This window comes from Eucyclogobius newberryi, unplaced genomic scaffold, assembly GCF_026437365.1.
Source record: "Eucyclogobius newberryi isolate DKJ021-1_F unplaced genomic scaffold, fEucNew1.0.hap1 SCAF_13, whole genome shotgun sequence".
Classification (NCBI taxonomy): Eukaryota; Metazoa; Chordata; class Actinopteri; order Gobiiformes; family Gobiidae; genus Eucyclogobius; species Eucyclogobius newberryi.
In genome coordinates this window covers 31,537,630-31,563,982 of record NW_027315757.1, presented here as the reverse complement: position 1 = coordinate 31,563,982, position 26,353 = coordinate 31,537,630, and the positions used below count along the sequence as shown (strand labels likewise).

The window sequence follows — 26,353 nt, the reverse complement described above, 5'->3', positions numbered from 1 at the left end:
ACTGTACTCGCCGAAATATAAGAAATACTAGAACTTATGTGGCACCGTGGCTGAGATTTAGGGATTTTGATTAACGCAGCAAAAGTGGCTCCTGTTGTTTTTGTACAAGAGTGAGCGGAAAATAAATGTGAAAAGATTTGCCTTTGAATTGATTTAGGTTTGTGACCTTTTGCATCTTACTCTTATCTCAGATCTCTAATTCTCTAAATGTCAAGAGGGAAACGGTGCCTTGCCAGTTTTCGTAATGATCCTCAACTAGATGCAAATAAACCCCATGAAGTTATAATCGGTCCTCACGGTGATTTAACTGTGTAGCATGATCTGCATTGGCTTTCTTCGCTTCCTTGTTGACTTCCTGCTAGACTTCTCCTGCCTTGCACCAAACCGTGGTGACTTCTCACTTCTTTCTCCAGTTTGAGTTTAATCACAGCTCCAGTTGCTTCACTATTTGCTGTGAAACTCGAGGGATGCTGAAGTATTGTGTTGAATATGAGTGCGTCATGGCACAAACTCTCCCTTCCTGTCACTCACGGTGCCTCGTCACACTTCTGAGCATTGACCTACCTTTTGTGGCGTCTCAATGCCGTGGGCTTGCCATGTTCACAATAGTGTTCACAATAGTGTTCACAAGCATCCCAATATAGTGCAAATCCAAGTTGGCTGTTGGTCTAATCTTCAATTCACAAATAAACTCCATAGACTAATACCGGTAATAACACTTAAACTGTCAATGCATGAAAGACGTATGTACTTTGACTTCATAAATTAAATCATTGCTATTCTTCCAGTCTGGGTGTAAAAAAAAAAAGAAAAAAAAGAAGCAGTCTGTTCTGATAATCCAAGGTCTATTTATTTAATTAAAAAGTCTAAAATGGAGTGAAATGTATTTATTTTGCTTGTGAGAGTAATTCATTCTCCCATATTTTAGGATATCTTTATAACTTCTAAATCGCAACTGTGTTTTGGTAGTTGGTATGATTTATACTCATCTGTATTAACCAAGCATCCACTCTTTGTAACTTTGCGTTTGCTCATCAGTCCAAACATGCAGCTAATCTCCTGGTCATCCTGATGTTGTGTAATGACATAACGCTGCATTAGCACAGCATTTTAAATCTAGCAGCCTCGCTGTGCTTTCCATCAGTGCCATGTGCTCTGCTCCTGACTGTGGCTGTATTGTTGGATTATGGCCTTAATGAGAGCATAACTGGAGCCCCAGCCTGCATGTAGCTGCTAAGAAGTTGTAATCAGATCTGCTAAGATGGAGGGCTGGCTTTACTGCAGCGAGAGCCCAAGCACCCTGTGCACCCTGTGGGCCCGATGCAAGATTTGCCTCTGTTATATTTCAATTTATTTTCTCAGTGTTCTGTAGTTTCTTTCCTTTTTTCTTGTTTGAATCTATTTGTTGTCTGGCATATTGGGGTGCAGTTGGTGGGTAGATCTTATTCAGCTGTGTCCTTTTTAAAATCTGATCTAATGCACAATTGTTCTGGTATTATTAAAACTGTTCAATAAACAAAGTTGATAAAATAGACTTGCATCTAATGTTATAATAAAGTTAGGGATGTCATGATATCAAATATTAGTGTTGTGATTATTGTGAGGAAAAAACACCAAGGTAACAATTATTCATGATTACTGAGATCATGACCAAGCAACAGTAAAATCTTTCATTTTAATTTATTCCCATTGTCTAACATGTTACTGTTCCTCACCTTTGTGACCAGCTTTATGAAAGTGAACTTCCTGAAGGACAAAATGAAGTGAATGTGCCAAAACAGCCACCTAAAAAGCTTACATTTAGGTGTCATTTTGGACTATAGTTTGAATTAAACAAAGTCTAAATATTGCTTTTAAGAAATGATACATTTTGAACTGAATGATTAGGATGACTGATAAACCTAATTATCTTGACATCTCTAGTGATGGCTCCTCTCTTTTCCCTTCAGAGTGACCCAGGAGGGCTGTCGGTCCTGCAGCAGCTCGGCTTGGACCAGAGCTCAGACTTCTCGGACTGCAGTGTCCAGCAGCGCTTGGACGAGCAGCGCGAGAGGATCCGCAGAGAGATTCGAAAAGAGTTGAAGATAAAAGAGGGAGCGGAGAACCTGCGCCGTGCCACCACCGACAAGAGAAATGCACATCAGGTGGACTCACAGCTGCGCAGCTCCAAGCGCAAACTGGAGACGCTGCAGGCCCAGCTGCTGGAGCTGGACGCACACATCGTGGTCAAAGGACATGATGATAACAAAGGTGTGTTTTTTGTTTTTGTTCATAAGAGTTCTTCTATTATGAGTGTTTTTTAAACTTCCTATAAGTTATCTGTCCTTTCCCTCTGGATCTACTGCGTTGTAACACCAACATTTCCCCATGTGTGGACAATAAAGGCATATCTTATCTTATGGTATTTTTGGGGACGCAAACTCACTATGGTCGAAGTCTAAGATAATTTATGTTTATTACAAAACTTTACAATCAGCTTCTGCAAATTAATTTTACCTTTTTAATGCAATTGTAATATTATTTAAAGGTTGAATGGACGATTTGTTTTTGGCCCAAATCTGAGTCTTATTTCCTCATGACGTGGACTGCCAATTAGTCCTGCCACGTATCAATCATAAAACGCACCTACCGCTCACCTGCCGCCGCGTGCGGCTCCTCCACATGGGGAACCGTGTCTAAGCGCATGGATCTATCATAATATAGTTCCCTCAGTGTACGGGGCAAAATGAAGACGGAGAAAGACTGTTCGAGCTGACTCAGAAGAAGACGGAAATCTACGGGAGACGAGAGATGCGATGCGCTCCGTTGCGCTAATAAACAAACGCATGTGTGTGTTGTATCAGTCCGCACTTCCGCCTGAGTTCTCAAATCGCGGAAAAATCGTCCATTGCGCCTTTAAACTGTGCAAAGTGTATATGAGGGATGTCAAGATTTTTAGGTCAATCGTTAATTGTGATTATTTTATAAGACTAAAACAATTATAATAGTGACACAAGAAAGTTTTTGTGTTTTTAATTCAATGTATACAAATGTGACCATTTGTGAACAAAATGAAGTCCTTTCTGCTCAGCCTTTTCTCCAAAAGTAAACCTAAATGTAAAGTGCTTTTTTATCCGGCCGTTAATGTCAAATTGATCATTCAGAAAGTTTGATTTCATAAAGCAGATCACATTGAGGAGCAGGAATGTGTTCAGAAAACTTAGAATTTTATTGTGTTTTTGCTCATGATGATAATAATTGTGAAAAATCATTAAATTGCGCGGTTTATTCTCATGATAATTGTCACACTAAAATGTGTGTGTTGTCCAGATGCCCCGCGGTCTCCTGGGTCAGTTAGTCGGACATCAGCCACTGAACACAGAATTGCAGCTCTGGAGCGGCAGCTCAACATCGAGCTTAAGGTCAAACAGGGAGCAGAGAACATGATCCCCATCTATGCCAACGGAGCTACCAAGGTACTGTAAACCACTCCACTCCCCCTAATTGGACACATGAAAATGGCTGCTTTTTAATATGTATGATAATATTGGAAGTACTATAGTATCAGCAGCTGTAGTAGTGCCAGACAGTGGCATCAATTCTAATACACTGTGTGTGCCTGACTGAGCATAAACACAGGAGTTCAAGCTCAGTCTTAGTCTTAGCTTACTGGTTGTTAGTTTCACCAGTCTCACTCAGGACTTTGCCAGCCACACTCGGCCCACGAGGCTGGACCAAAGATATGGACTGACCTCCAACTCCACTTATTACAAGACCATGGAGAGGACACGCCCACCTCTACCAAAACTCTTTTAAGACATGAGCACACACTTGTGTGCTCATGTCTTAAAATAGTGTGTTTGAACACACAGAGAAGAGGGGAAAAGAAAAAGAGAGAGAGGAGGAGAGGAATTAAAGGCACTTACCTCTCTGCACATGATGAGTATTTTACAGTCACATAAAACCAACTCTCTCTAATGTGCTGCTCATGTTTGGTTGCATAGAAGTCAATGTTCAAATGATCAAATTATATTAGCATATTAAGATCAATGGATTCTGTTCCACCTTCTGCAGCTGAAACATTATTCAAATATATTTTTCACTAGATAAATCAAAATAATATATATTTTTTGTGTAGCAATATGGCTTGTATTTTAAGTGATTTGATTTTGGCTCCAACTTGCTTTCAATTGTGGTGTTTTTTTCTCAGGACAAGAAGCTTCTACAGGCGACTCAACAGATGCTGCAGGACAGCAAGACCAAGATTGACATCATCCGCATGCAGATCAGAAAGGCCATGCAGGCCACAGAGCAGTCCGAGGACCATCACAGTACGACCCACTCCTCTTTTATCCCACCTGGAGCTTTCACTTTCACACACAATGCATATTTAATGACAGGCGTGGTAATGGATCAATGTGCCTTCAGAACACACACACTGTCCATTATAGGCCTCTCTCAGGTTAGAGCCTATTGACGTTCCACCGGCCCCTTCATGTTGACCAGAATCTAAAAGCCACAGCTCATTTAGTGGAGGTTAGAGAGGAGTAGGCCGCACGGGGAGCCAGGAAATGGCAGAGACTAAAGGTCTGAGTCAGGGATGACGGCAGAGCTGACCCAGGGAAGTCCACTGAGGTGCAGATGAAAGACAGAAGAGACAGGAAGTCAAAACAAAGTACTGCTGTGATCTGAAGGCACTCTATGGGACTCCACACACAAGTCTCTTTCACAAAGATAATTGTTCATGTTTTTAATATCTAGAAAACAATTGACAAAATTCTCAGGAATGTAATACATACGTTACTTGTTTCAGTTGAGTACAGACCATTTAGTGCACTAAATGTTATTTAGGTACACCTGAATCAACCTGTCACTTACTCACAGAATGACAGAGGCTGACAAAGTATGTGTAACACATAATGTCTCTGCCCAGATAAAGCAGATCTGTGTGGGGTGGAGCTTCGTGTGGAGGAGCTGTGGCATCACTACAGAGTGGAACATGCCATGGCTGAGGGAGCGAAGAACATCTTGAGACTGTTGGGAGCCGGCAAGGTCCAAGACAAGAAGGCGATAGCTGAGGTAAGAAGTTTGTGGAAGACAGAAAATAGTGATTGACGACTTGTCACTTGATGTTAATTTTGCTATATTTGCTTTCCTTAGTACTGTACATAATAATAATGCCTACAAAGTGCTATATTGTTTTTGTTGTTTTTGTTTTTGCTGTTGTTGTTGTTGTTGTTGTTGTTGCACATTGCTGCACATTGCTGCACTAGTTAACCTCTTTCTCTGGCCCCAGGCTCAGTGTGGTCTGAGCGAGTCCACCCAGCGTCTGGACCTCCTCAAGTGTTCTTTAGAGCAGAGGCTACAGGAGTTGCCTGAGGACCACCCCAAGGCCTGTCTCATCAAAGAGGAACTTGTGCTGGCCACTTCTACTGCTTTTAGCTCTCGCCACAGCGCCCCCTATGTTCACAACCAGTATAGCACACTGAGCAAACCCTCTCCCCTTACAGGTACAAATAATGATACAGAATACAGTGTACACTCTTTAATTGCATGTGTGTTCATGTTTTTCTAAGTACCGTATTACTTTGTTTGGTGGAATAGGAAATATTTAAAATGGTTTTGGCAGTTTGTAAATAAGACAAGCTTTTGCCCTTGGTACGGTTTGTTCTGTAACAATTGTGGAATTCCCTCCACATATGTCACATTTGCTGTCCAACCAGGAAGTACATTTATAAACGTCACACAAAGTGTCAAACTTTGGAAATTTAGGTTGAATTTTTAGCAAAATCTTGAATATAATTATGTATATTTGTTATTTTTTTGTGAAATTAGTAGTCTAACCTGCACATTGAGCTATTTCAAGGGGATTGCATGATGACTACACAGAGATTGTCCACATTTTTGTTTGTGTTGATGAACATTTTATGATTCATTGCACTTTAGGATGTATTAAAAATCTAGACCTGGTGCATGTATTAATGTTGTCCCCTGGTTATAGGTACTCTACAGGTGCATCTGCTGGGCTGTGTTGGGCTCCTTGAGGTGGTCCCTGGCCGGAGCAGAGGGACCCCTGTCACTCTCCCCTCTCACTCTTTCGGAGACGGACGCTCCTCCTTCAAACTGAGTGGCCTTTACAATCGCAGCACCAGCAGCATGAGCCTGAAGATCCCCAGTAAAAACGAAGAGCTGTCATGTAAGTGATGACTCTATAAGACAATCCCCGGGGTTCTCAGTTAAATAAAATGGTGTCCGTTTGTGTACCACAGCGGAGGTGAGTGCAGTGCTAAAGCTGGAGAACTCTGTGGTTGGGCAGACGGGCTGGAGGACTGTGGGGGAACAGGCCTGGGACCAGACCTTCACTGTGGACCTTGAGAGGGTAAGAAACACTGGCCATGTTCTCATGCACACCAAAATCTGATGATTATCTGATTTCTTGACCTTTAAGATTGTTTAAATGGACTAAACAAAGAGGTTAGAGTTACAAGGGTTGGCTTATGGCCAAGGTATTACCAAACAGCACCGACTTGAGATTCATGGTTTGGATAACCAAAGGTTTAAAAGATTTCTACCAGATTGTTAAAGAAAATCAAATGAAGTCTTGATATGTTGAAGGAATAATTTGGCTTGGAGAACATAACTTAATAAAGTTATTATGGGAAATGTGAGTTCATCTCAGGATAACCACAAAATCACATGTTTGGAGGGAGTTCTGTTGGGAAAATATAACACCATTAAAAGTGCCCATTATTCACAAATACATGCTAACTGCTGGATAAACTGGCAACTAGAAGGCACACTCAATTTCAGAACTCTCTATTTATGCCACAAAAACCCATCAATGAACACAATAAATGGATTCTTCTGGAACATCCGCAGGAAAAAAGGCCATCACAAAAAAAAGTGACACAAACTGAACCGACAATCCAGAACTGGACTGACATTATAATTGCATTCAGACTCAATTCTGAAATTAACTCTTTCACTGAGCAAATGGACTGAAAATGCCAGACTTGTTCAGGATTGTTTGAATACTTCCTCTCTGTGTTTTGGTTCCTTGTTATTTTTATTTTTGTTGTAAAAAAAATAAAAATAGAATAGAATAAAAAAAAAAGTACAAATACCTGTAGTGAATTTTGTGAAGAAAAAGTACAGATACCTTAACATTTTTACATAGTACTTTTACTTTTCTACTTTGTGACTTGATTAAAAGATTATTTGAATGATATCATGGGATCATGATCAGAATAAAACCATTTTAATAATATTTTAACTCTAAACATGTAACCGCAGCCACTGTGTCCTTTCTACATGCTTTAGTCATCATTTGTAATACATTTTCCTGTCAGGATCATGTGTAGACTTAAAATTACTTTCTCCCCAATGCTACAATGCACTTCATTCCAATCTCCAAAGAAATAGAACAGGACAAAACTGACAGTTCCCTGATTAGAAATTATAGTAATTCTCTAAGCAGCTTTATCTGAAATCTGAGCAAGTACCTATTATAAAAGCTAATAAAGTCTGGCACATTTGATCAACTGTCTTTCTGCCAGTGCGTTATCTAATAATTGTGTATCCTATTGTTCTTTGTGCTCAGTCCAGGGAGATGGAGATAGCAGTTCACTGGAGAGACTACCGCTCTCTGTGTGCGCTCAAGTACCTGAAGCTGGAGGAGTTCCTGGACAATCAGAGACACAGGGTTCAGCTAGAACTAGAGCCACAAGGTCTGCTGCTGGCCGAGGTACAGCCCAGAACTCTACATCTGCTGCCAAATAAAGTGTAAAGAGTGATTTTTTTTTTATGTGGATCCATTCTTTCAGGTGACATTCTTTAACCCCGTGATCGAGAGAGGCCGCAGACTTCAAAGGCAAAAGAAGGTCTTCTCTAAACAGCATGGTAATTATTATCACACAATGAGTCACTCGCTTATTAATAAAACAAAAAGATGAATCTACAATGAGTTGAGTGTCAAATGGCGCCACACTAGCCATCTAGCTGTTTTTATTTTATCTTTATTTATTTTTCCCCTCCATTCCCTATTAAGAAATGAGAGGTTTTGTCTATAGGAGTTTTTGTTTATAAGAGATCTTCTATTAAGAGTGTTTTTTAAACTTCCTGTAAGTTATCTGTCCTTTTCCTCTGTATCTACCTGCCTTGCAACAATGAAATTTCCCCATGTGTGGACAATAAAGGAATATCTTAACTCCTTTGTTCCCATGCGCTTGTAGTTAGTGGGGCGTCCAGTAGGGGGCACTCCAGCCTTTGCATTATACTGTGCTTTCTGACATCACATGCGCTTTATGACATCACGTGCGCTTTGATGATGAAGGTATAAGCAGCGGTACGAACGTCGATAGCGATGGCGAATCAGATAGCAGTCTGTTTGTACCTGTGAGCATTAATAAAGCTCCTGAACGCGTCGTCGTGACTCCTCATCATGTCCGAGTATCCGAGTATCCATCCCGGCCTTAAGTAGTGCTCTGGCCGGCCCTCCAGAGCAGTGACAGCTACACACCTGAACCGGCCCCTCACAGTCCACACAGTCCAGAGTTATCGTTCCAACAGTGAGTGTGACTAACTGAGACGGATAGTAGTTCTTTCTGGTCATCTTGTGTTGAAACAAATATCAGATTATAGTCTTATTTGAGTGACAGAGCTTTAGACTGGGCAGTGCCTCCAGTTAGCTTCACAAGGAACGTTGATTGATGTGAAACATATCAATAAAGTGGGGACACTGGGGTCGAATATTAAATAGAGTTTCAAACGTATGCACATGGCACGTAAACATATTTTGTTTGAAGAAGAAAAACGAAACTCGATGTAAAATTAAAATGTATTCCTTTTAATAAATGTATTTTGATTGTCGGCCCAATGCTGAAACTTTGACGTATCACTACTTTGAACTTTATACCTTATGTTATTATAATTTACAATCATGTCATTTTAGGTAAAGCCTTCCTGCGCGCTCGTCAGATGAATGTGGACATTGCGACCTGGGTGCGGCTGCTCCGGAACGCTATCCCCAGTGGAAGTAACACCTCCACCTACACCCCAATCTTCGGCAACAACACACTCTCCAATAACACCGGGTATGGGACCAGTGTTTGGAATTTAGACAACGGAAAATCAAGTCCATTGTTTAAATCTTACACTCATTTGACCCAACTCACCTTGTGTGTTTCAGAGAAATCTCAGTGGAAAAGCTGAATTTGGATAGTGACTCCCCTCAAAAAGCAGAGATCAGGAGAGACATGGTGGACAGTCCTGCTGTGGTGAGTCTATAGAGACACATGGCTCCAGTCATGGAATGTGATGGCCATCTACACTATCATGTTACTATTTCACCCACATCCTACCTGAAACCATTGGTCCAAGAACAGAGGTCCAGTCATATGCAGCAAGCTATAGTGAAATCTAATCCAGAAGAGAAGAGAGAAGCTGGAGAAAGAGAAAAGATGAAGGCAGTAATTAGAGAAATGGGGAACTCATTGAGACGGTTTTAATGGGGCTGAATTTGGACAGAGAACAGATCAAATTGACCAAATACATGAGAATATAGACGTCACTGGGCAGGGAACACTGGAAGTAATTTTGAGTAATTAAAGGTTTGGAGATGAAGCGGTACAATTTTTATGTTTAAGTTACAAGGACGCATGTTAAAAAAGATACCAAGCATTTTGTGTTTATATCGTAATTTAGGAAATGCAATAGTCCAGATTTGAAGACAAACTTGGACTTGGGGAGTAGCAGATGGCCTGAATTACAATAGGATTAGTTTCTCATACGTTTTTACTAATTAACATAGTGTGTTGCTGTGATCTATTTATATATGCTTGGTTAAATGCAGATGTTGATGACCATTACAAGCAGACGATGATACTGTAAGTACTTTGTTTGAATGTGCTAACTGGCCTTTCTTTAAACAGGAACAGTCGCCGCCCTCATTACCTGAATCCACAACAAATGTCCACGAGTCACCGGTCAACGCTTTAGCCCGCAACTCCTCTCACAGGTGCAGTAGTATTTTGCAAACACTTGTTCTAATCTTTCTTGTTTTGCCTACATTTGAGGGGACATTAAACTGATACAAAAACAGAGATGCACCAGATCATAGCGACCGGTAAATGGGTAGTTTCCATTATTTACAGGAATAAATTACACAATGAAATCATCCAGTCCGACCCAAACACACATTTTCAGGATTATTTTTCATTATTGTCCTAAAAATGAAATCTTACCCATCATAATGCACAAAATACACCTTTCCACTCTTTGTACATCATAAAACAAAAAGGTGCAACATTGTGCTTTTAAAATGCATAATCAATACAATCCAAACAAAACGTTAACATATGATTCTGTACCTAACCATTCTAAGTATTGTGACCTCGTTCTATATGTTTTGATGCACTCGTATTCCAAGAATCACACCGACATGTTCCCTCCTAAACATGTTGGTGTAAATACAGCCATATTGAGCAGTGCGGCCGAGACAGCTTGGTATTCAAAACACTCCCCCACTCACAACATGTCCCTGCCCTTTTGGAAACACATGTTCATGCTGCCTACTCATCATTAGTATGGAGATTGATCATATGACGCCCACAATGATATTAGCAATCACTGATCTGTTTAGCACAAAGATTATCTGGCCGTTTTCAATCATTCATGTGGTGTTATTGAGGAGCAAATATTTGCGTGTGTTCCCCAGAGCCAGCAGCGGCCCTCTGTGTCTGCGAGATTTCAAGATGATGGCTGTACTTGGCAGGGGGCACTTTGGAAAGGTGGGCATATGCACTGTATCTACCAAAACAAATGTATTATAATGTTAATAATGGACATTTTGTTTCTATTGGGTGATATGAGTACATTTGAGGCATTATGTAATATGAACTTCCTGAGTTTGGAAAGGCCTTCACTGGGCGGCCTCTTCTATATTCATTGGCGTGTAGTTTCAGTCTGAATAGAAGTGTGAGAATTGTGAGTTCAAATTTGGCTCTGACCATTTGCTGCATTTCCTTCCCCGGTCTCATCCCAATTTCCCGCTGCGTTGCCCTGTTGAACAGAAATGGGCCGATGTGGATTTTTCTGAGCCAATACCGACATCCGGCATTTTGGCTTGCTGCTGTTGCCAATGGCTGATATTTGCTGACTTTTATTTTGATTTTAAAATTCAAAACAAGGACCACAAATCAGTCCATTTAATTTGATGCTAAGTTCACAAATTAACGTTACACTTATAACTTTGCAAGAATAAATAGCAAACGTATATAATGAGGATTTAAAGTAATTTGTTACATGATTATTTAAAGATGCAGCCATAATTTTTGCTGTCCTATTAAAATTCGTATTAAAAAAAATGAAAAGGGGGGGATACCGATACCAATACTGGAACCGATATAGTCTCTGCATCTCTACTGAATAATGCCTTAAAAATAATACAGATATTATCAGGTTGAGCAATCAAGATTAGTTGCCATCAAAACATCCACAATAGGTAAAATCCTCCAGCTAAGGCAGCTCTGACCAAGCCTAGCTCAAGCTCTGGAGGGTCCTCGTCCACGGTCCACACTGCTCCTGACGTGTTGCCTCAGCAGCATTGAAGAATGGGTCAAATGCAGAAGAAAAAAAAATCCTCCTGGGACGATTGGAGTGTACCATAACCTTATCTTTTGTGAATCTCTAGGTGCTGTTGTCAGAGTACAAAAGGACAGGCAGCCTTTACGCAATCAAAGCCCTGAAGAAAGGTGACATTGTTGCACGGGATGAAGTAGAAAGGTAGCGTTCAATGACTTTCTGTAACGTTTCCAGGAAAAGGAACTTCCTAATATAATCGTTGTCTCGTCCTCTTTGTGTTCTCAGCCTCATGTGTGAAAAGCGCATATTCGAGGTGGTGAACAACTCGCGGCACCCCTTCTTGGTGAACCTGTTCGCGTGCTTCCAGACCCCAGAACATGTGTGTTTTGTGATGGAGTACACGGCTGGAGGCGACCTCATGATGCATATCCACGCAGACGTCTTCTCTGAGCCGCGTGCTGTGTGAGTCTTCTGTGTGATACAGGGACATGATACTGATGCGTCTGTATTTTAATATGAGTATTTCACCATTTTAGCTTCTACTCGGCGTGTGTGGTGCTGGGCCTGCAGTTTCTTCATGACCATAAGATTGTTTATCGGTAGGTCTTTGAATTCTCTGTTTAATACAAGATATATTACAGTAGAAAGTGTAAAGCTTTGGTGGCAGCTCACAGTAAACAGCATGTTTTGAATAAATAAATAATGCACTAATGTAAAGCACTATAAGAAGCTCATCGAGCTTGTTAAACGCACTGAACCTTTATCAGGCTTTGGGATTGGAAGTTGTTTGGGTCCAGAGACATAAAACGGCAAAAACAGGGACTTTGTCTGAACCTCCTGGTGAATTAGAGGGATATCAGCAAATAGGAACAGTTTCTTACAAAATAATATCAGTGAATGTAACAATTTTGTTCACATACATTGTTGTTGGGCAAACCAAATTAGGAATCTTGTCTGATCTCAGACGCTAAGCAGGGATGGGCCTGGTTAGCACTTGGACGGGAGACTGCTGGAATGTCAGGGGCCACAGGGTGGTAGTGTACATTGTCATTGTGTCTTTGGGCAAAACACTTCACCCACCTTGCCTCCAGTGTCCATGTATGCTGGTGTCTGAATGAGAGTGTTTGTGAGAGTGAATGTGGGACAACAGATGGAGATGAGTCCATGGCTACAATCTGGCATGTTTACATCATGTGTTTCATGTATGTTCATTAACATGTACTGTCCCCACCAAATAAACAAATAATACTCATTAAAGTCACCAGTATAATGTATGAGGCTGGCATTCAATTGGAGAAGTAGCCAAAAGTAAGAGCAATGACATCTTCACTTAATAACTCGTATTTTAGATGTATGATATAATTTAGACTTTGGTGTATAATGTGGGTCTCTAGATCCATAAAAGTTCACTTTCTTGCAGGGATCTTAAACTTGATAACCTGCTGCTGGACACAGAGGGCTTTGTGAAGATAGCAGACTTTGGACTCTGTAAAGAAGGTTAGTGTCTCTTTGTTGTGGTCCACTGTAAAACACCACCATACAAAATATTTGTCTTAAAAAGGATTCCCTCTCTTCCTGTTCTCTTTCAGGCATGGGTTATGGAGACAGGACCAGTACTTTCTGTGGGACGCCTGAGTTCCTGGCCCCGGAGGTGCTCACAGACACGTCTTACACCAGAGCAGTGGACTGGTGGGGGCTTGGGGTGCTCGTCTATGAGATGCTGGTGGGAGAGGTGAGTGGGAACATCTTTATTCACATGTTTATTGTAAAACCACACATTCACACTTCTACAGAGATCTGAATACTGTCCCTGACAAACCTTACAACAGAGTTTCTAAACCAGGGGTACTTGGAATGGAATGGAATAACTGAAAATAACAGATTTATTTGCCTAAAGAATCACCCGTACTCAAGTTCAGAGCGTGAGAGACAGTTTTGGGGGTAATCAAGACTAATTAAATCTTGCCCCCAGGGATTGAACCCCTCAGTTTAGTCTGGTCCTGTGCCAGTGCAATGGTAGTTTTATATCTCACACACTGATACACTGCAAATACAACACCACGTGGGATGCATACAAATGAAATATGCCTCTGCCAGTCTCCATTCCCAGGTGACGACGAGGAGGAGGTCTTCGACAGCATAGTGAATGACGAAGTGCGCTATCCACGGTTCCTCTCCACTGAGGCTATTGGCATCATGAGACGAGTAAGACATGTTCACACTCAGTAATATTGTGACTGTAAAGGTTTCGCTTGGCCTTAGGAGTGTATGATATATTACCAGTTGCTGAGAAGAAATCCTGAGAGACGTCTGGGCTCTGGTGAGAAAGATGCAGAAGATGTCAAAAAACAGCCATTCTTCAGGGTGAGTATCTGCTTATTCACGTTTTATTTCACGTCTAATAATGATTTGTTCTCATTTAATACATTGACTTTCTTGGTTTAGTTAGTATTGTACTGTCGACTTTCCCTAGTAGCTTGAGCATCATTCTGTATACAATGTGAATCTCGTATGGGTGAATTCTGTATCTGGTATTTGTGTTTTAGGGCGTGGACTGGGAGGCACTTCTCCAGCGAAAATCCCTGCCTCCTTTTGTGCCGACCATAAAAGGAAAAGAAGATGTGAGTAACTTTGACCTGGAGTTTACAGCGGAGGCTCCCACGTTAACCCCTCCTCGAGAACGACGCACACTTTCCTGTAAAGAGCAGGACTATTTCAAGGATTTTGACTATACCTCTGACCTCTGCTAGGGTCAGACGGTTACCCACTATTAGCCATAAACTGCAATATTATTGGCTGAAACCTGGTCATGTTGTTTTGCAATTCGAGACATTGGATGACCTCCATACAGCAGTGTCTTTTTATGTGGAGGAAGTGGAATCGGACTGTAATCCAGATTATGTAACAAGTGGCAGATGTTGTGGTGTGTTCTGCCCGGCAACACAGTGCACCGTGTCAGCGTCCTGTGTCTCTTCTCCCTTTAATCTCTGCTGTCGGTGCTGCTACTTTGTGTTAAGACATTTACATTGCTTCTACTTCCTGTTTGAACGTATCCAATGCACCTCCTGATTATTGCCACAAGATGGAGCCTGACAAGCAAGCCTAAATCATAAATCTGGTTTCTCAGTTCTTGCTTTCCCACCACTATCACCATTTTGTCCTTTCTCTGTTTTTGATACAGCACTCTTTTATCAATCAATCAATCAATCAATCCTACTTTGCTTTTTCTTTGTAATCTTCAATGTTGTTCTATTTTCTCATGTGTCAGTTGCTGTTTAATATGTTAAAAACTGTGACTTAGTAAAAATGTAAACCCCATCCAGATATCATTGATCCGACTTGATTTTAGTGTGGGCAATGTATGCACTATTTCAGAAGCACAAGGGTAGTAACTCGGTAGATACAAGACAAAGTGGCTCGAATATTATATGTACTCCATTCTCATCCCAGACCAAAACTTGTAGAACATTAATTTAGATGTTCAATAATAACATGCTTCTGTCTTTCAGTAGTGCTCAGTTTGTCTGCTTTGAGCTCACTCTTTCAACCTTTACTTTTTCTACCTGTAAATTAAAAAAAAAAATCTATAGGTTCAAAACCTTCTGCACCCTCTTACTCCTGCCAACATTTTTGATATGGAGTGTAATTGAAGTGTAATTACTCGCTAAAATGATGTCCTCTGGGTTGGTACACATCTGTATACTAATGTTCCAATCTTGGAGACAACTCTGGCCCCAGCTGTTCATACTAATGGACATGGAGGTTCTCTGAGGCTGCCTCAACTATTTCCTTCTATATGACAAATGGATTATGAAGAATTCAGACCCCTTAATCCACAGTAATCATGCAGGGTGGTTACAAAAGGTTGTATTGCTGAAAGGGGTTTTAGAGGTACATGACTTCTATGCAATAACATGATGGTGTCTCTTATAAGATTCTGTCTAATGGGTTCTTGGATAATGTGGGCAGATCTGTGCATATTGTACGAGCCCATTTTAAAGCACACATATGTATCTTTGAGAGGAAGTGAGGAATTTCACTTCATCTGTTAATATTTTGCAATCAGATTTTGGTGCAAGTTGAGAAAATAAAATGTGGCATTTGATGGAATATTTTAGTCAAGTTTGCAGTGATCTCTCCCACGTGTTGCATGGAAGTTTGGCCTGATGCTGGTGGAGCTGCCTCCGGACTCCTCATCGTCCCGTCTGCATCTCTCTCCAGTGTCACCCCATCCCGCAGCCCCTCCCACTGCCCTTGTGTCTTTACGCACAGCAACACTCCCCCCTGGCATATTCAATTAGACACTGACTGCAGAAAGGGACATGAAGTATATCTTTAGTCAATATTCTGCCTCTGAATTGCCTCTGAGCACGTGTTAGTTTGTGGATTATTTGGGTTTTTCCCTGGTTTTGGTTTTGTCCCGGAGCCGCAGCTGCAGGTGAGTCCCGCGCACTCACTTTGTACAAGAATAAAATACAAGTAAAACATTGGATACAGTGTAAATTTACGTTATCAAATTAGAATCGTGTTTAGATTGTACTTTTCAAGCCAAACCTGGGTGAATAACATGATGAGCACTTTTTGACACACATTGATTTACTTTGCTTTCATTTAAACCTGCAATAAAGTTCCACAAGAACAACAGGAATTATGTTACTACAATCAATTATATTTGTCTAGTACTAGTGGATTCTAGTGCATCGTAATGTATAACTTCTCGTGTTGTTTGTTTGTCGTTTATTGCCAAGAATGATCCATTTTCACTGTAAATAAAAGACTACAAAGACTACAGGATGTCTTCACTCTCAGCGTTTGGATGGATTCTCCTCTCTCTTCTCACAGAAGATTTAGGTAAGATAGAAAATAGTGTTTTGACAATTTAAACTCGTTAGTAAGACACTTGTTTACACGACAACAGTATTTGCTGTTTGTCATTTTAATAATCTTACAACTCCAAAATCTGGTAATGATCAATTTTTGACTTTGCATGGTAAAAGATGGACATTATTATCAAATCCTAAAGATATTTTATAGAAATGTAATTGAAATGTTCATGTTGGTTAGAATTCCTGCAGCTTTACCTTGACCTATGTCATTTTAAAAGAGATCTGCTTTATTTTGGAATCTCCACCAATTGTGTTCTAGTAGGGGAAGATGAACGTGTGTGTGTCCACAGCTCAGACGGAGATACCCCAGTGCGCACTTGGACCGGCTCAGAGCTCACACCCTGTCCGAGGTTTGCTGGAGCGTTTTGAGGCAGGTCCTGGCTGCTCTGCCAGAGAGAGTGGCTCCAAAGAGACTCATGTGATTGCAGTGGGACGAGCTTCAAACGGCCCTGAAAACAAAGTAAACAAATAGTAGAACACACCGACAAAGTAAACAAATGTCATAATGGAGGTTGGAATGTGTTGTCTTTTATTTTGATAAGTGTGTTTTGTGTGTGTGGTCAGGTGACCGTGTTGCTGACCCCCCTGTTCTTCTCTCCTGGACCTCTCCGGGAGATCTACCTGTTGCTCAGTTCCAAAAAGCCTGTGATCTGGTGCTTGGAAGGATGCAAGCTGCCTCCTCAACTCACAGTAATGGTGCAGGTCAGACTATTTGTGTCTCAAATTATTTTCATTAAAAGTGTATGTTCAAGCGGTCACAACGTGCCACGCCGTTCCAATGCTGAAATACATATTGGTATGTGTGAAGCAGAAGAATGAAAAATTGTACACCAAAACAGTTTATTTTTCTTGTTTTCCAGGTGTCATCCAAATCCACAGTGCAGTCGAACTCACTGGAAATGCAGGTACAGACGATGCACTCTCTGCCCTTTCGTCCTCGTGCTCTTCACCGCTGGGCTTTGAGGCACCATGGAAACATCACTTCTCTGACACACTCTGCACACAGCAACCACGTTTATATCAAACTGGGACAAGGTGAGATGTTCAGTTGTCTTCCCTGTGATGAGACAAACAACTTGAGGACAGATGGAAATGTGTACTTCAGCTACAAGGTCTAAATTTAGCAAATAAAAAGATAAGATTTGTTTATCAGTTTCATCCGCATCCTTGACTCTAAATGTGATTACATCCAATAGTCAACATTTGGCCTCTCTGACGCATTCGAAGGTTATTGACAGAAGACCCAAGGTTACTCTATCTATGCTACTCTCGCTTAAACATGTAATAAATGGAGGTCAATGACTTATGAATAGGGTGGGCTACCATTAGATAATATGTTGTTATTCCTTTGCCTGGAAACAGTATGCTATTATTTATCTCCCTGGAAACAACTAGATGACGCCAAGCGAATTTACAGGTTAGATCTGTGGAAAGGCAAGCCTGCTGTTTTATCGCAATGAAAACAACGGTCATTGAAAACATCGAAGATAGATAAGTTTAATGCAATACTTTGGCACATTCCAGGCCAAGCAGCAACATCTTCATGGAGATAAGCAAGTGACAAACCCCACAACAACCTTACCTGAACAGCATTGCTTCTTTTTGTCTTAGATCAGAACCAGACTACAGCCTGTCACCTGCAATCAGTGTTCCTGTCTCACAACTACATGACCTCTGACCTTCAACCACAGGAAGTACAGGGCTGCTCACTAATACCCGCAGGGGCTTTAGGTCCTTTTGGCCCTGAAGTGCACATTATTAAACTCTACTCTGCTGGTTCTGGCCTCTGTGGGTGAGACATGACCTTCCTTTAAATATGTAAAAAGGATCAATCAGAGGAATGCGTTACAATAATAATTACATTGTCCATTTGTGTGCGACATCCACAGCTCTCTGCAGGTGGAGGTGGAGGTCTCTCTTCTACCCTCAGTCAAGTCAAGGGTTCACAACATTGTACTTGTTCTCAGTAGCTCCGTGCCTGTTAACTGGGCCATAGTGTCGAGAGGGATTCAAGGCCATGTGGATATTTATGTAAGCGTTTTTAATACTACAACACACTCGACACCCAAACATGGCATTACAAAATACTGAATTTGACAGTGCACAGTGGTCTCATCTAGTCACAAAGCACTACTTTAACAACATGCAGTACTGTGGTAAAACACAACATTCAACCAGGTACCCCAACTTTAACCAATAGCCCACAAAACTTAAAACCATAGAAAAGCTAACCAAAAAAGGCTTTAAAAACACTGATCCTGCTGTCATTGTATTGTCCTGAAAAACCTTAACATATCAATTACATGGTTAACATTAAAACAACATGTTATTTATAAGGTCTTACACTTACAAATAATAAATACATTTTGTTATTTAAGTATGTTTACATCTCTAGATTACAGAGATGGTTTAGAATTTATCCACTGTAGTTGTTCTCTGCTTCATGTTAAACTCATTATTGTGTGTTTTATTTCCATCAGTCTTCGAACAGTGTATCCCCTCCATTTCCCCCTGAACCAAACTTGACAGTGTCCAGCAGACTCGACGCTGGCCTGTCCACTGTGTCCGACCTGCTGCTGTGGGCCCGGGACAGAGGCTACTCCACAGTCACCTCCTACACCGAAGCAGATCTAGCCAACCGATTTAGGATTCACCTCACCAGGCCTGGGACAGGTCAGGAACGGTGTCATTTTAAAAGTATCATTAGTGTCATTATACAAATATAGCTCTATCATGAAGTTCTATGATCCAGGTCATGATTACAAATCCGTTAGAGGTGCAGGAATAATGTCGTGCCTGCTTTGTCCACAGAGGTGTCTCCTCAGGGGGGCAGACCTCCCTGGGTGGAGGAGCAGCGACTTAGGCAATGGCTCAGTGATTCTGATGTTGAAGATGGAGAGAGTTTCACCGTGCACTGTAATGATGGGCGGCTGAGCGTGACAATGAACCAGAGCATCCTGCAGGTCTCTATTCCCCTGTAACATTTACAAAGGCACAAGCTTGATGCAAGTTAAAAACTATTTTTAGGGACACACTGAGTTCAAATGCAAAGAAGCACAAAAAAAAAAAATGCTTCTTATGGCAGAGAATGATGTTTTGTCAAATGCTCTTTCTCCCAGAGGTTGTCTGTACCTATAGCTGCTATAACGCTTCGAGACGCGACGTGCCAGGCCCAGTCCAACGGGAGCCATTTCCTGTTAGTGTTCCCAGTCATTTCCTGTCAGACAGAGGGAGACCTCCTGGGACACTCCGGAGGGGTGCAGTACAAAAACACGGTCAGATTTTATTGTCATCTGTGTTGTTGTTTTTGGAATAATTATTTTTTAATGTATGGCTATACCTGCCTTCCAATGCCTGATCTCGCCAGCTCTTGGAAGCTAAGCAGGACAGGGGCCGGTCAGTGCGTGGATGAGAGACCACTGGAACACCAGGTGCCACAGTGGGGTGGTTAGAGGAAATGTTGTTGTGTCCTTAGGCAAGACACTTCACCCCCATTGTCTGGTAAAGCGCCTTGAGTGCATTGGAGGTGGGAAAGCACTATATAAATACAATGTAATAATAATAATAATACAAATTATAATGTTTCACAAAAGAAGCAGCATCTACATCATCCCATTTGTGCATGAACATTACGGCTGCTGCCAGTGCTGATGCTGAGTGACTTTTTAAAGCCAGGTGTTCAGGACCCATCTCTTCTACTGTCTTCAGCTTTGTTCATTATGGATGTGCACCTGGTGACTCTAATGACCCAGGTCATCCTGACCAGAACAGTGCTATGTTGCTGCCTAAAAATGGGATGCAGCGAGTCAAATAAATGAGGGAGGAAATTGGACAAGACAAGCGTAATTTCACTTAGACTAGAGAAAGGCATAGAGGGCGGTAAATGTGATAAAGCACACAAAGGAGCATGTGCAAACACTCATGAGCCTAAAAGAGTCACATTGACTGCTTTAATTGCGTCAATGTAACACTGTTCCTAAGTTACATTTAATTGTTTTTTTGACTTATACAAGAATCTGTTATTTCCAGGTTTTCCTCTGGAGAGATGAGCCTCCGACCCCTCTGGAATCAAACGAGACTGAACTGAGGTCCAAAGGTCCACTTAGCATCCATGTGAGTGATTTTTATTGTTAAAACCACTCCAGTCTTTTTGCTATCATTAAAAACAGTGGTAATGTAACATAGATGATGGAAATGCACTTTCCTTTTTCCTTATTTAATTTTGCAAAGTGTATGTATACTGCCAAGTAAAATACATACACAAACATGTATTAATTCATTTACTAATTTAATTGACTTCTCAGTTGGACCGGAGACGCAACACAAATGAATAATAAATCAAGAGGGGATTGTCAGCTCTAAAACCATTTAAAAGTACTTGTAAGAATGAGTTGCCCCTGGTAGCACCTGAACATTAGAAAGTTTCCATTTACAGTTAAGCCCAAATGTTATGATTGCATATGTAACGTTACTTGTACAGATCCATATCCATAATATTGTGTATTTGTTTATATGGTTTTTACTATTTTATCATGTAGATTGCCCACCGTTTACATTGCAAGGGTATTTCATCCAGCTTGACTGTGAACAAGTATTCATCTATCCTACAGTTGACTTTTATTCATTCAAACTGTTTTTTTTCTCCTCAGTTCACCTGTTTGGCCCCAGCTCTTGCACTCATCTCTAATGATGATGGTGTTGGTGGGAGTCCACCTCCTGTCATGGCCCCCTGGACTCCGCAGGGTTCAAAATCAGAAGAACAAAGGAAACGGTCATCACCTAAACACAGGCCTGGTCCTAAGCTGGCCATGAGGCTTTTTGTGTCTGAAAAATATGAGGAAAAAAGGATCGGCCCATGCGTCATCACTGCAGAGCACCGGGTTTACACTGAGGTCTGTGTGTAAAAAATATATACATACATATATTAGTCCTTTTTATCATTTACTGTTGAGAGAATGTTTTTGTATGTATTCTGCAGATTTCCGCCAAAGAACCCTTAGTAGAGGTGATTGAAGTTAAGTCATGTTTCATCTCACCACAGTCCGATCCAAAAAAGTCCCCTTTTTGGAGTGTCATTTGGGACGGCTGCCCCTATGACGACTCGCTTATTCTTGGCCCAATAATCAAACATGACAATGGCAGCGATGAGGATGAACATATGAAAAAAGACATTCGTTTTGAAGAGAGCAGACCAGGCGGAAGTAAAAGAGATGCTGGGTGGACAGAGAAGAGAAAAGTATCAGAAGAGGAGAGGACGCTGAGGTTCAGTTTCATCATGAGAGCGCTGTATAACGAGTCCATGCAGTTCCTCCACTGCAGCCTGCTCCTGTGTGGCTCTGACATGACAGCAGGAGTGTCCAGAGCACAGATGCAGGACTGTCAGACTGGGACACGGATTCCTCCTTTGGGTTCTACAGCAACCACACAACAGGTACATGCCCTCTGCCAATATTTTAGCACTCAAGTATGTTCATGTTCAGGGCCTTTCGAATATTGATCAGTTATGATTCGATTTTCTCATTATGAACATAAACAAGACAAACTATCGATGCCATTTGTGATATATATATAGGTGCTATGCAAATAAACTTTACTCAATTAGTATTTAACACTCATTTTTATTCCCTCCAAAGTCAGAACTCTGCTACAAACATGTTTTTTACTGACAGGAGGATTGGCTGTAGACCTCACCAAGTCCCAAGCACATTATTGAATGTTAGGGTTTTTTGATTCTTTTTCTTTCAGTGTGAGATTCGAAACTTGTCCCGACCCATGGTGGTGACCCGGCCCATCAGCTCTCTGGCACCCAAACCGAGGCTGCCCCCTGCTGGACAAAGATTTAAGCGACTGAGTGTGTCTCCACTGACGAGCCCTGACACTGAGCACATGAGTGAGTCTTTCCCTGTTTGATTTTGTTGAAATGACTGTTTCTAACGGGTCTTAATGTGCAGGCTCCATGGTGCAGATAGGACCCCTGTTGGCCATCATGTTTACAGCATTTGTAATGGGCTCCTGTCTGATGGGGGGACTCTGGTACATCTACAGCCACACAGGTTGGGACCTATTGCTTATGCTCTACTCTCCACTAATACTGTTTTGAAAATAGACTGGTGTTTTTTGTGTAGGGCCAACGCCACCCAGAGAGGACGACACAATGGGAGGTCACAGTCTGCTAAATCCATCGTCACAGTCCATCCAGTCCAATAGTTCTGTGTGAAAGGTGAATTCTACAAGATGCACTCAAAATTCACATTATTGAACGAGTCATATAATAAAAAATAGAATCGCAAGCTGATCCCGATACACTACGCTATTTTAGTGAGATTATCTTGTTTTTGTGGTAAATGCAGCTCAATGCTCAAACACAAAAACATTTAACCTCTCAGTCCTATTTTCCAGTGTGTAAAGCTCTGAGTGATTTAACCAATCACACTGAAGTGTGAACAGCACATGACTTTAGTTTAGTGTATTGTAACTGCAATAGAATTCAATTCAGAAATTACTTTAAAAACTAAAACCAATAGAGTATGTGAGTTTGCACATGTTTGACAGTTTACATCATGTTTTATAAATAGGTAGATGAATGTTTAAATGTATGAGGCAATAACATAAAAAAGAACAAAGTTTTAGCTCTGAAATTGAATAATGCCGTAAAGCATAATATGCTTCAAGGCAAATTTGTTTTGAATAACACAAATAAAACATTAATTTGATTTAATGTTTTATTTGTGTTTTAGTGTTTGTTGTTTATTTTGTGATGTGTTTTATCAGGGTACTCATGAAAAAGAGAACTTTTTCAGACAATTATCTTGTGCATTCTAGTTCAGCTTCAGTTTGCTGAAGCCGTGTAATGAAAATAAACTGTTGTGGTTTGTTTGGAGCGATGCCAGCCTCACAGCAGATATTTGCACTGCACGTGCATCTAACTAAACTATTGTTGTATTATTTCTCGTCCTCAGGGTTCAACCTCAAATCTGAGAAGAGTTAAAACTTCAACTGTGTGGGACAGGTGCCAATGTTTTTGTTGTGGTAGTCAGTAATATTTAGTTGCAGGATGTAAGATGTACCTCTTCAGTCGCTTAATGTAGCACAACTTTGATTCAAAACAAAACATGTTCTTGTTTGAAGCTGCTCAATCATTACAGACCTGTCAATGCCAGATCTCTCACATAACATAGATTTAAAATGACTGGAAAAACAAGACACCGCATGTATTTTTCAAATGCTTTGACAGGTAAACTGTGGTTAGTGCTGCCATTTTCATGATTTCTCCATTTCTGGGAACAAAAGCCACTTTGTAGAATGGCTGTGTGTTGTAAGATTACATTTTAGTGATAAATTACGCTAAATTTGTAGCAAATGTGACGTATATGTGGTGTAACATTTCTGAACTAGTTTCAATATGCAGAGATGAACTTAATGTTATTTTTATTTGTGTGAAATAGAGATGTTAGAGCTAAACATTAGTTCATAATGTGCATTCACAAGAATTAAAAAGCTGATCCAAGAGCCAGGATAATTTACTTTTATATATCAGTACAAACAAATATACAATCATTATTATAGTATTATAGTGTAACAAAACTCTTCACATCCACCAATTCTGGGGCTTCTGGGAGTGAAACAATCCTTCACAACAGCAGACAAAGTTTGTATTACTTATCACAGCGACTTAACAAGCTTTTAAGATAATGTATTCTTTGTTTGAATATGTGTGGTTTAAAAAAGAAGAAGAAGAAGAAGAAGAAGAAGAAGAACATTGGATTAATTTACTGCATTATACTACAACTACAAGTCCCTAGTTTGACATCTTGCACTTGGAGTTTGGAGACTACACGGTGTTGTAACCACAGGGCATCTCCTGGTGGCGCTGCAGATCCACCCTGCACTGGAAGCTGAGCTGACAGTGAGGGCAGTGGAAGGGTCTGTAGCTGCTGTGCTTTCGGCTGTGGGTGATGAGGTTGGAGCTCTGGCTAAATCCTTTTCCACACACTTTACAAACATGTGGCTTCTCACCTGGAGAAGGACAAGCAGCATGAGACCGAGTTGAGTTTGCGGTGCTGAAAAGACTGAGGCAAACCTGTGTGGATGAAGGTGTGCTTCTTCATGTCAGACTTCTGGTGGAAACGCTTGCCGCAGTACTGGCAGGGGTAAGGCCGTGTGTCCGAGTGGATCAGCAGGTGTGTGGACAGAGTGGAGGAGCGCTTAAACACCTTCCCACACACTTTACAGCCAAAGTTACGCTCCTGGACAGACACAAAAAGACAAGCTGTGAAGTGACACACAGCTCATGCTGTATAGACAGATTTACACAGATTTTAAAAGCTGGTAGAAGCAAACATTTATACATACATTTTCCTATAATTAAATATCCCAATGTATTAGATTTTAATTGTTACATCTTATACACAAACAATTTCCCACAATTAAAATAATGTATTTGCCCTCTTGTGTTATTTGATTTGATCTGTTGCTGGTGTACCTTAGTTCTACTGTAGTTTTCTAGTACTCTGTAGTTGAATGGGTCTGTGGTGGAGGATGATCTGTCTGAACAGAGGCTGTTGAGGAGATGGGCCTGGAGACCTCCAGCTGAAATGAGAACGTCTGAAACAGACTGGAAGAGGCAGATTCAGGACAGTACTTTGAGCAGTTTAAATAATATTTTATTTATCTGCAGAAATATCCAGATAGAAAATCATAAATGTTCTACTACATGCTCTTATGTTATATTTTCCTTTATTTAGGAAACCACACAAAAGATAACAACTGTAGTTAGGCTGTATTGGAATGGTGTAATGTCTTGAATAAATAAAAAATATATTGGTCCTATTTTCATTTGATTTATTGTAGTGTATTGGACTTACCTTTTCACAGAGGGGACACTTGCTGACCGGGGCCTGGGTTCTGGTGTGAGCCGTGTGGCTCAGGAGCATGAAGACCAGCCTCTCCAGCTCCTTCTCCCTCTCTGAGCGCTGGTGCCTGTCCACACACAAACTCCCCTGCTCTTCATTCTTCACCATGTTCTTGGTATTAATGTGAAAGGATGATGGCGGGGGTGCTGAATAGAAAAACAAGCAGAATTATAAAACCCTTCCTTACATTTCATTGCAAGTGTTACAATTCACAAATGGCCTTTTAACACCATGTAAAAAAAAGAAATACTGATACTATATTTTTGGTGTTTTATGTGTTATATTGTTATGTTTATGGTTATGCTTAGATTTAATTTGTTGAATAACAAAGCAACATCAGTCAAATCTCTGATAACTGCTAAACTACCAAATATATAAATAAATGAAATAGATTAGAATGTAGAACATGGTCTGTCTTACCTAAAGGGCTTGGATTACATGATGCCAAATTCCCATGACTTGCTGTGTCTCTATCCTCCGACATTCTCCTCCACAGACTGACCACATGAGGTCTCTTACTCTTGACCAGGAATGAGCGGGGCATTGTAGGTGGCAGAGGTTTAGTCTGGCTCTTGTTCGTTGGCGTACCGGGTAGAACTGCTGCACCTGTTTGAATGTGTTCAGTTACAATGCTTTGCGCTTGAGGTTTTCTTCACATACTGCCCACACCTGCAAAAAGATTTAGGATAACCCTCAGAGTAGAACAGATAAGCACAAAAACAGTTATAACTGGATCCTGTTTATCAAAATAGCCTAAAAAAGTCACAGAACACGACACTAAAAGATAAAATCTTAAATTTTGCAAATGCAAGTTTACAGTCGAAGAGTCACTTCTGGTCCTACCTTTGTTTAGCATTGTAGAAGATTCATATTTCTCCGGTCTCAACGACATCCTCTTTTCACGCCCCTAAACTGATGACACAGCATAGGCTCATTTGATTATAGCCATAAGTGGCAAATGCCACACAAGCTATACAACTCTATCTCTTAAATCTG

At 40.9% G+C, this 26,353-nt stretch overlaps 3 protein-coding genes across 7 annotated transcripts in view; 2 read left to right on the top strand and 1 right to left on the bottom strand.

Moving 5' to 3' along the window:
• The window catches only part of pkn1b (protein kinase N1b), a 29,028-nt gene extending 14,151 nt beyond the window's left edge, over window positions 1-14,877 (top strand). For all 3 annotated transcript variants that reach the window (XM_072443525.1, XM_072443524.1, XM_072443523.1), the window contains exons 2-22: window positions 1,950-2,250; window positions 3,310-3,455; window positions 4,190-4,310; window positions 4,913-5,058; window positions 5,276-5,489; window positions 5,981-6,175; window positions 6,249-6,358; window positions 7,580-7,723; window positions 7,803-7,878; window positions 8,930-9,071; window positions 9,167-9,254; window positions 9,909-9,994; window positions 10,694-10,766; window positions 11,669-11,760; window positions 11,845-12,021; window positions 12,096-12,158; window positions 12,980-13,056; window positions 13,149-13,291; window positions 13,657-13,764; window positions 13,843-13,923; window positions 14,106-14,877. In XM_072443525.1, the coding sequence (XP_072299626.1) occupies window positions 1,950-2,250; window positions 3,310-3,455; window positions 4,190-4,310; window positions 4,913-5,058; window positions 5,276-5,489; window positions 5,981-6,175; window positions 6,249-6,358; window positions 7,580-7,723; window positions 7,803-7,878; window positions 8,930-9,071; window positions 9,167-9,254; window positions 9,909-9,994; window positions 10,694-10,766; window positions 11,669-11,760; window positions 11,845-12,021; window positions 12,096-12,158; window positions 12,980-13,056; window positions 13,149-13,291; window positions 13,657-13,764; window positions 13,843-13,923; window positions 14,106-14,309 (2,787 nt within the window). In that variant the 3' untranslated portion in view covers window positions 14,310-14,877. The remainder of the gene's footprint in view (window positions 1-1,949; window positions 2,251-3,309; window positions 3,456-4,189; window positions 4,311-4,912; window positions 5,059-5,275; window positions 5,490-5,980; window positions 6,176-6,248; window positions 6,359-7,579; window positions 7,724-7,802; window positions 7,879-8,929; window positions 9,072-9,166; window positions 9,255-9,908; window positions 9,995-10,693; window positions 10,767-11,668; window positions 11,761-11,844; window positions 12,022-12,095; window positions 12,159-12,979; window positions 13,057-13,148; window positions 13,292-13,656; window positions 13,765-13,842; window positions 13,924-14,105) is intronic.
• Window positions 14,878-16,320: 1,443 nt separating this feature from the next.
• Window positions 16,321-23,624, top strand: engl (endoglin, like). 2 transcript variants are annotated; one of them, XM_072443518.1, is made up of 16 exons: window positions 16,321-16,410; window positions 16,736-16,905; window positions 17,010-17,147; window positions 17,306-17,480; window positions 18,057-18,237; window positions 18,335-18,476; window positions 18,926-19,118; window positions 19,257-19,408; window positions 19,565-19,720; window positions 20,475-20,558; window positions 21,095-21,337; window positions 21,424-21,876; window positions 22,191-22,335; window positions 22,397-22,498; window positions 22,571-22,665; window positions 23,405-23,624. In XM_072443518.1, exons 1-15 carry the CDS (start codon window positions 16,353-16,355, stop codon window positions 22,660-22,662), a joined length of 2,484 nt encoding a protein of 827 aa, XP_072299619.1. In that variant the 5' UTR covers window positions 16,321-16,352; the 3' UTR covers window positions 22,663-22,665; window positions 23,405-23,624. The 2 variants fall into 2 exon arrangements, with proteins under 2 accessions (XP_072299619.1, XP_072299618.1); XM_072443517.1 differs by lacking the exon at window positions 23,405-23,624 and having other exon boundaries at window positions 16,322-16,410; window positions 22,571-22,724.
• A 623-nt stretch (window positions 23,625-24,247) lies between these two features.
• LOC140358592 (uncharacterized) lies at window positions 24,248-26,310 on the bottom strand. 2 transcript variants are annotated; one of them, XM_072443515.1, is made up of 6 exons: window positions 26,201-26,310; window positions 25,778-25,963; window positions 25,310-25,503; window positions 24,928-25,059; window positions 24,526-24,691; window positions 24,248-24,461 (listed from the first exon to the last, which is right to left on the bottom strand). In XM_072443515.1, exons 1-6 carry the CDS (start codon window positions 26,247-26,249, stop codon window positions 24,277-24,279), a joined length of 912 nt encoding a protein of 303 aa, XP_072299616.1. In that variant the 5' UTR covers window positions 26,250-26,310; the 3' UTR covers window positions 24,248-24,276. The 2 variants fall into 2 exon arrangements, with proteins under 2 accessions (XP_072299616.1, XP_072299617.1); XM_072443516.1 differs by having other exon boundaries at window positions 25,778-26,026; window positions 26,201-26,272.
• Window positions 26,311-26,353: the final 43 nt, after the last annotated feature.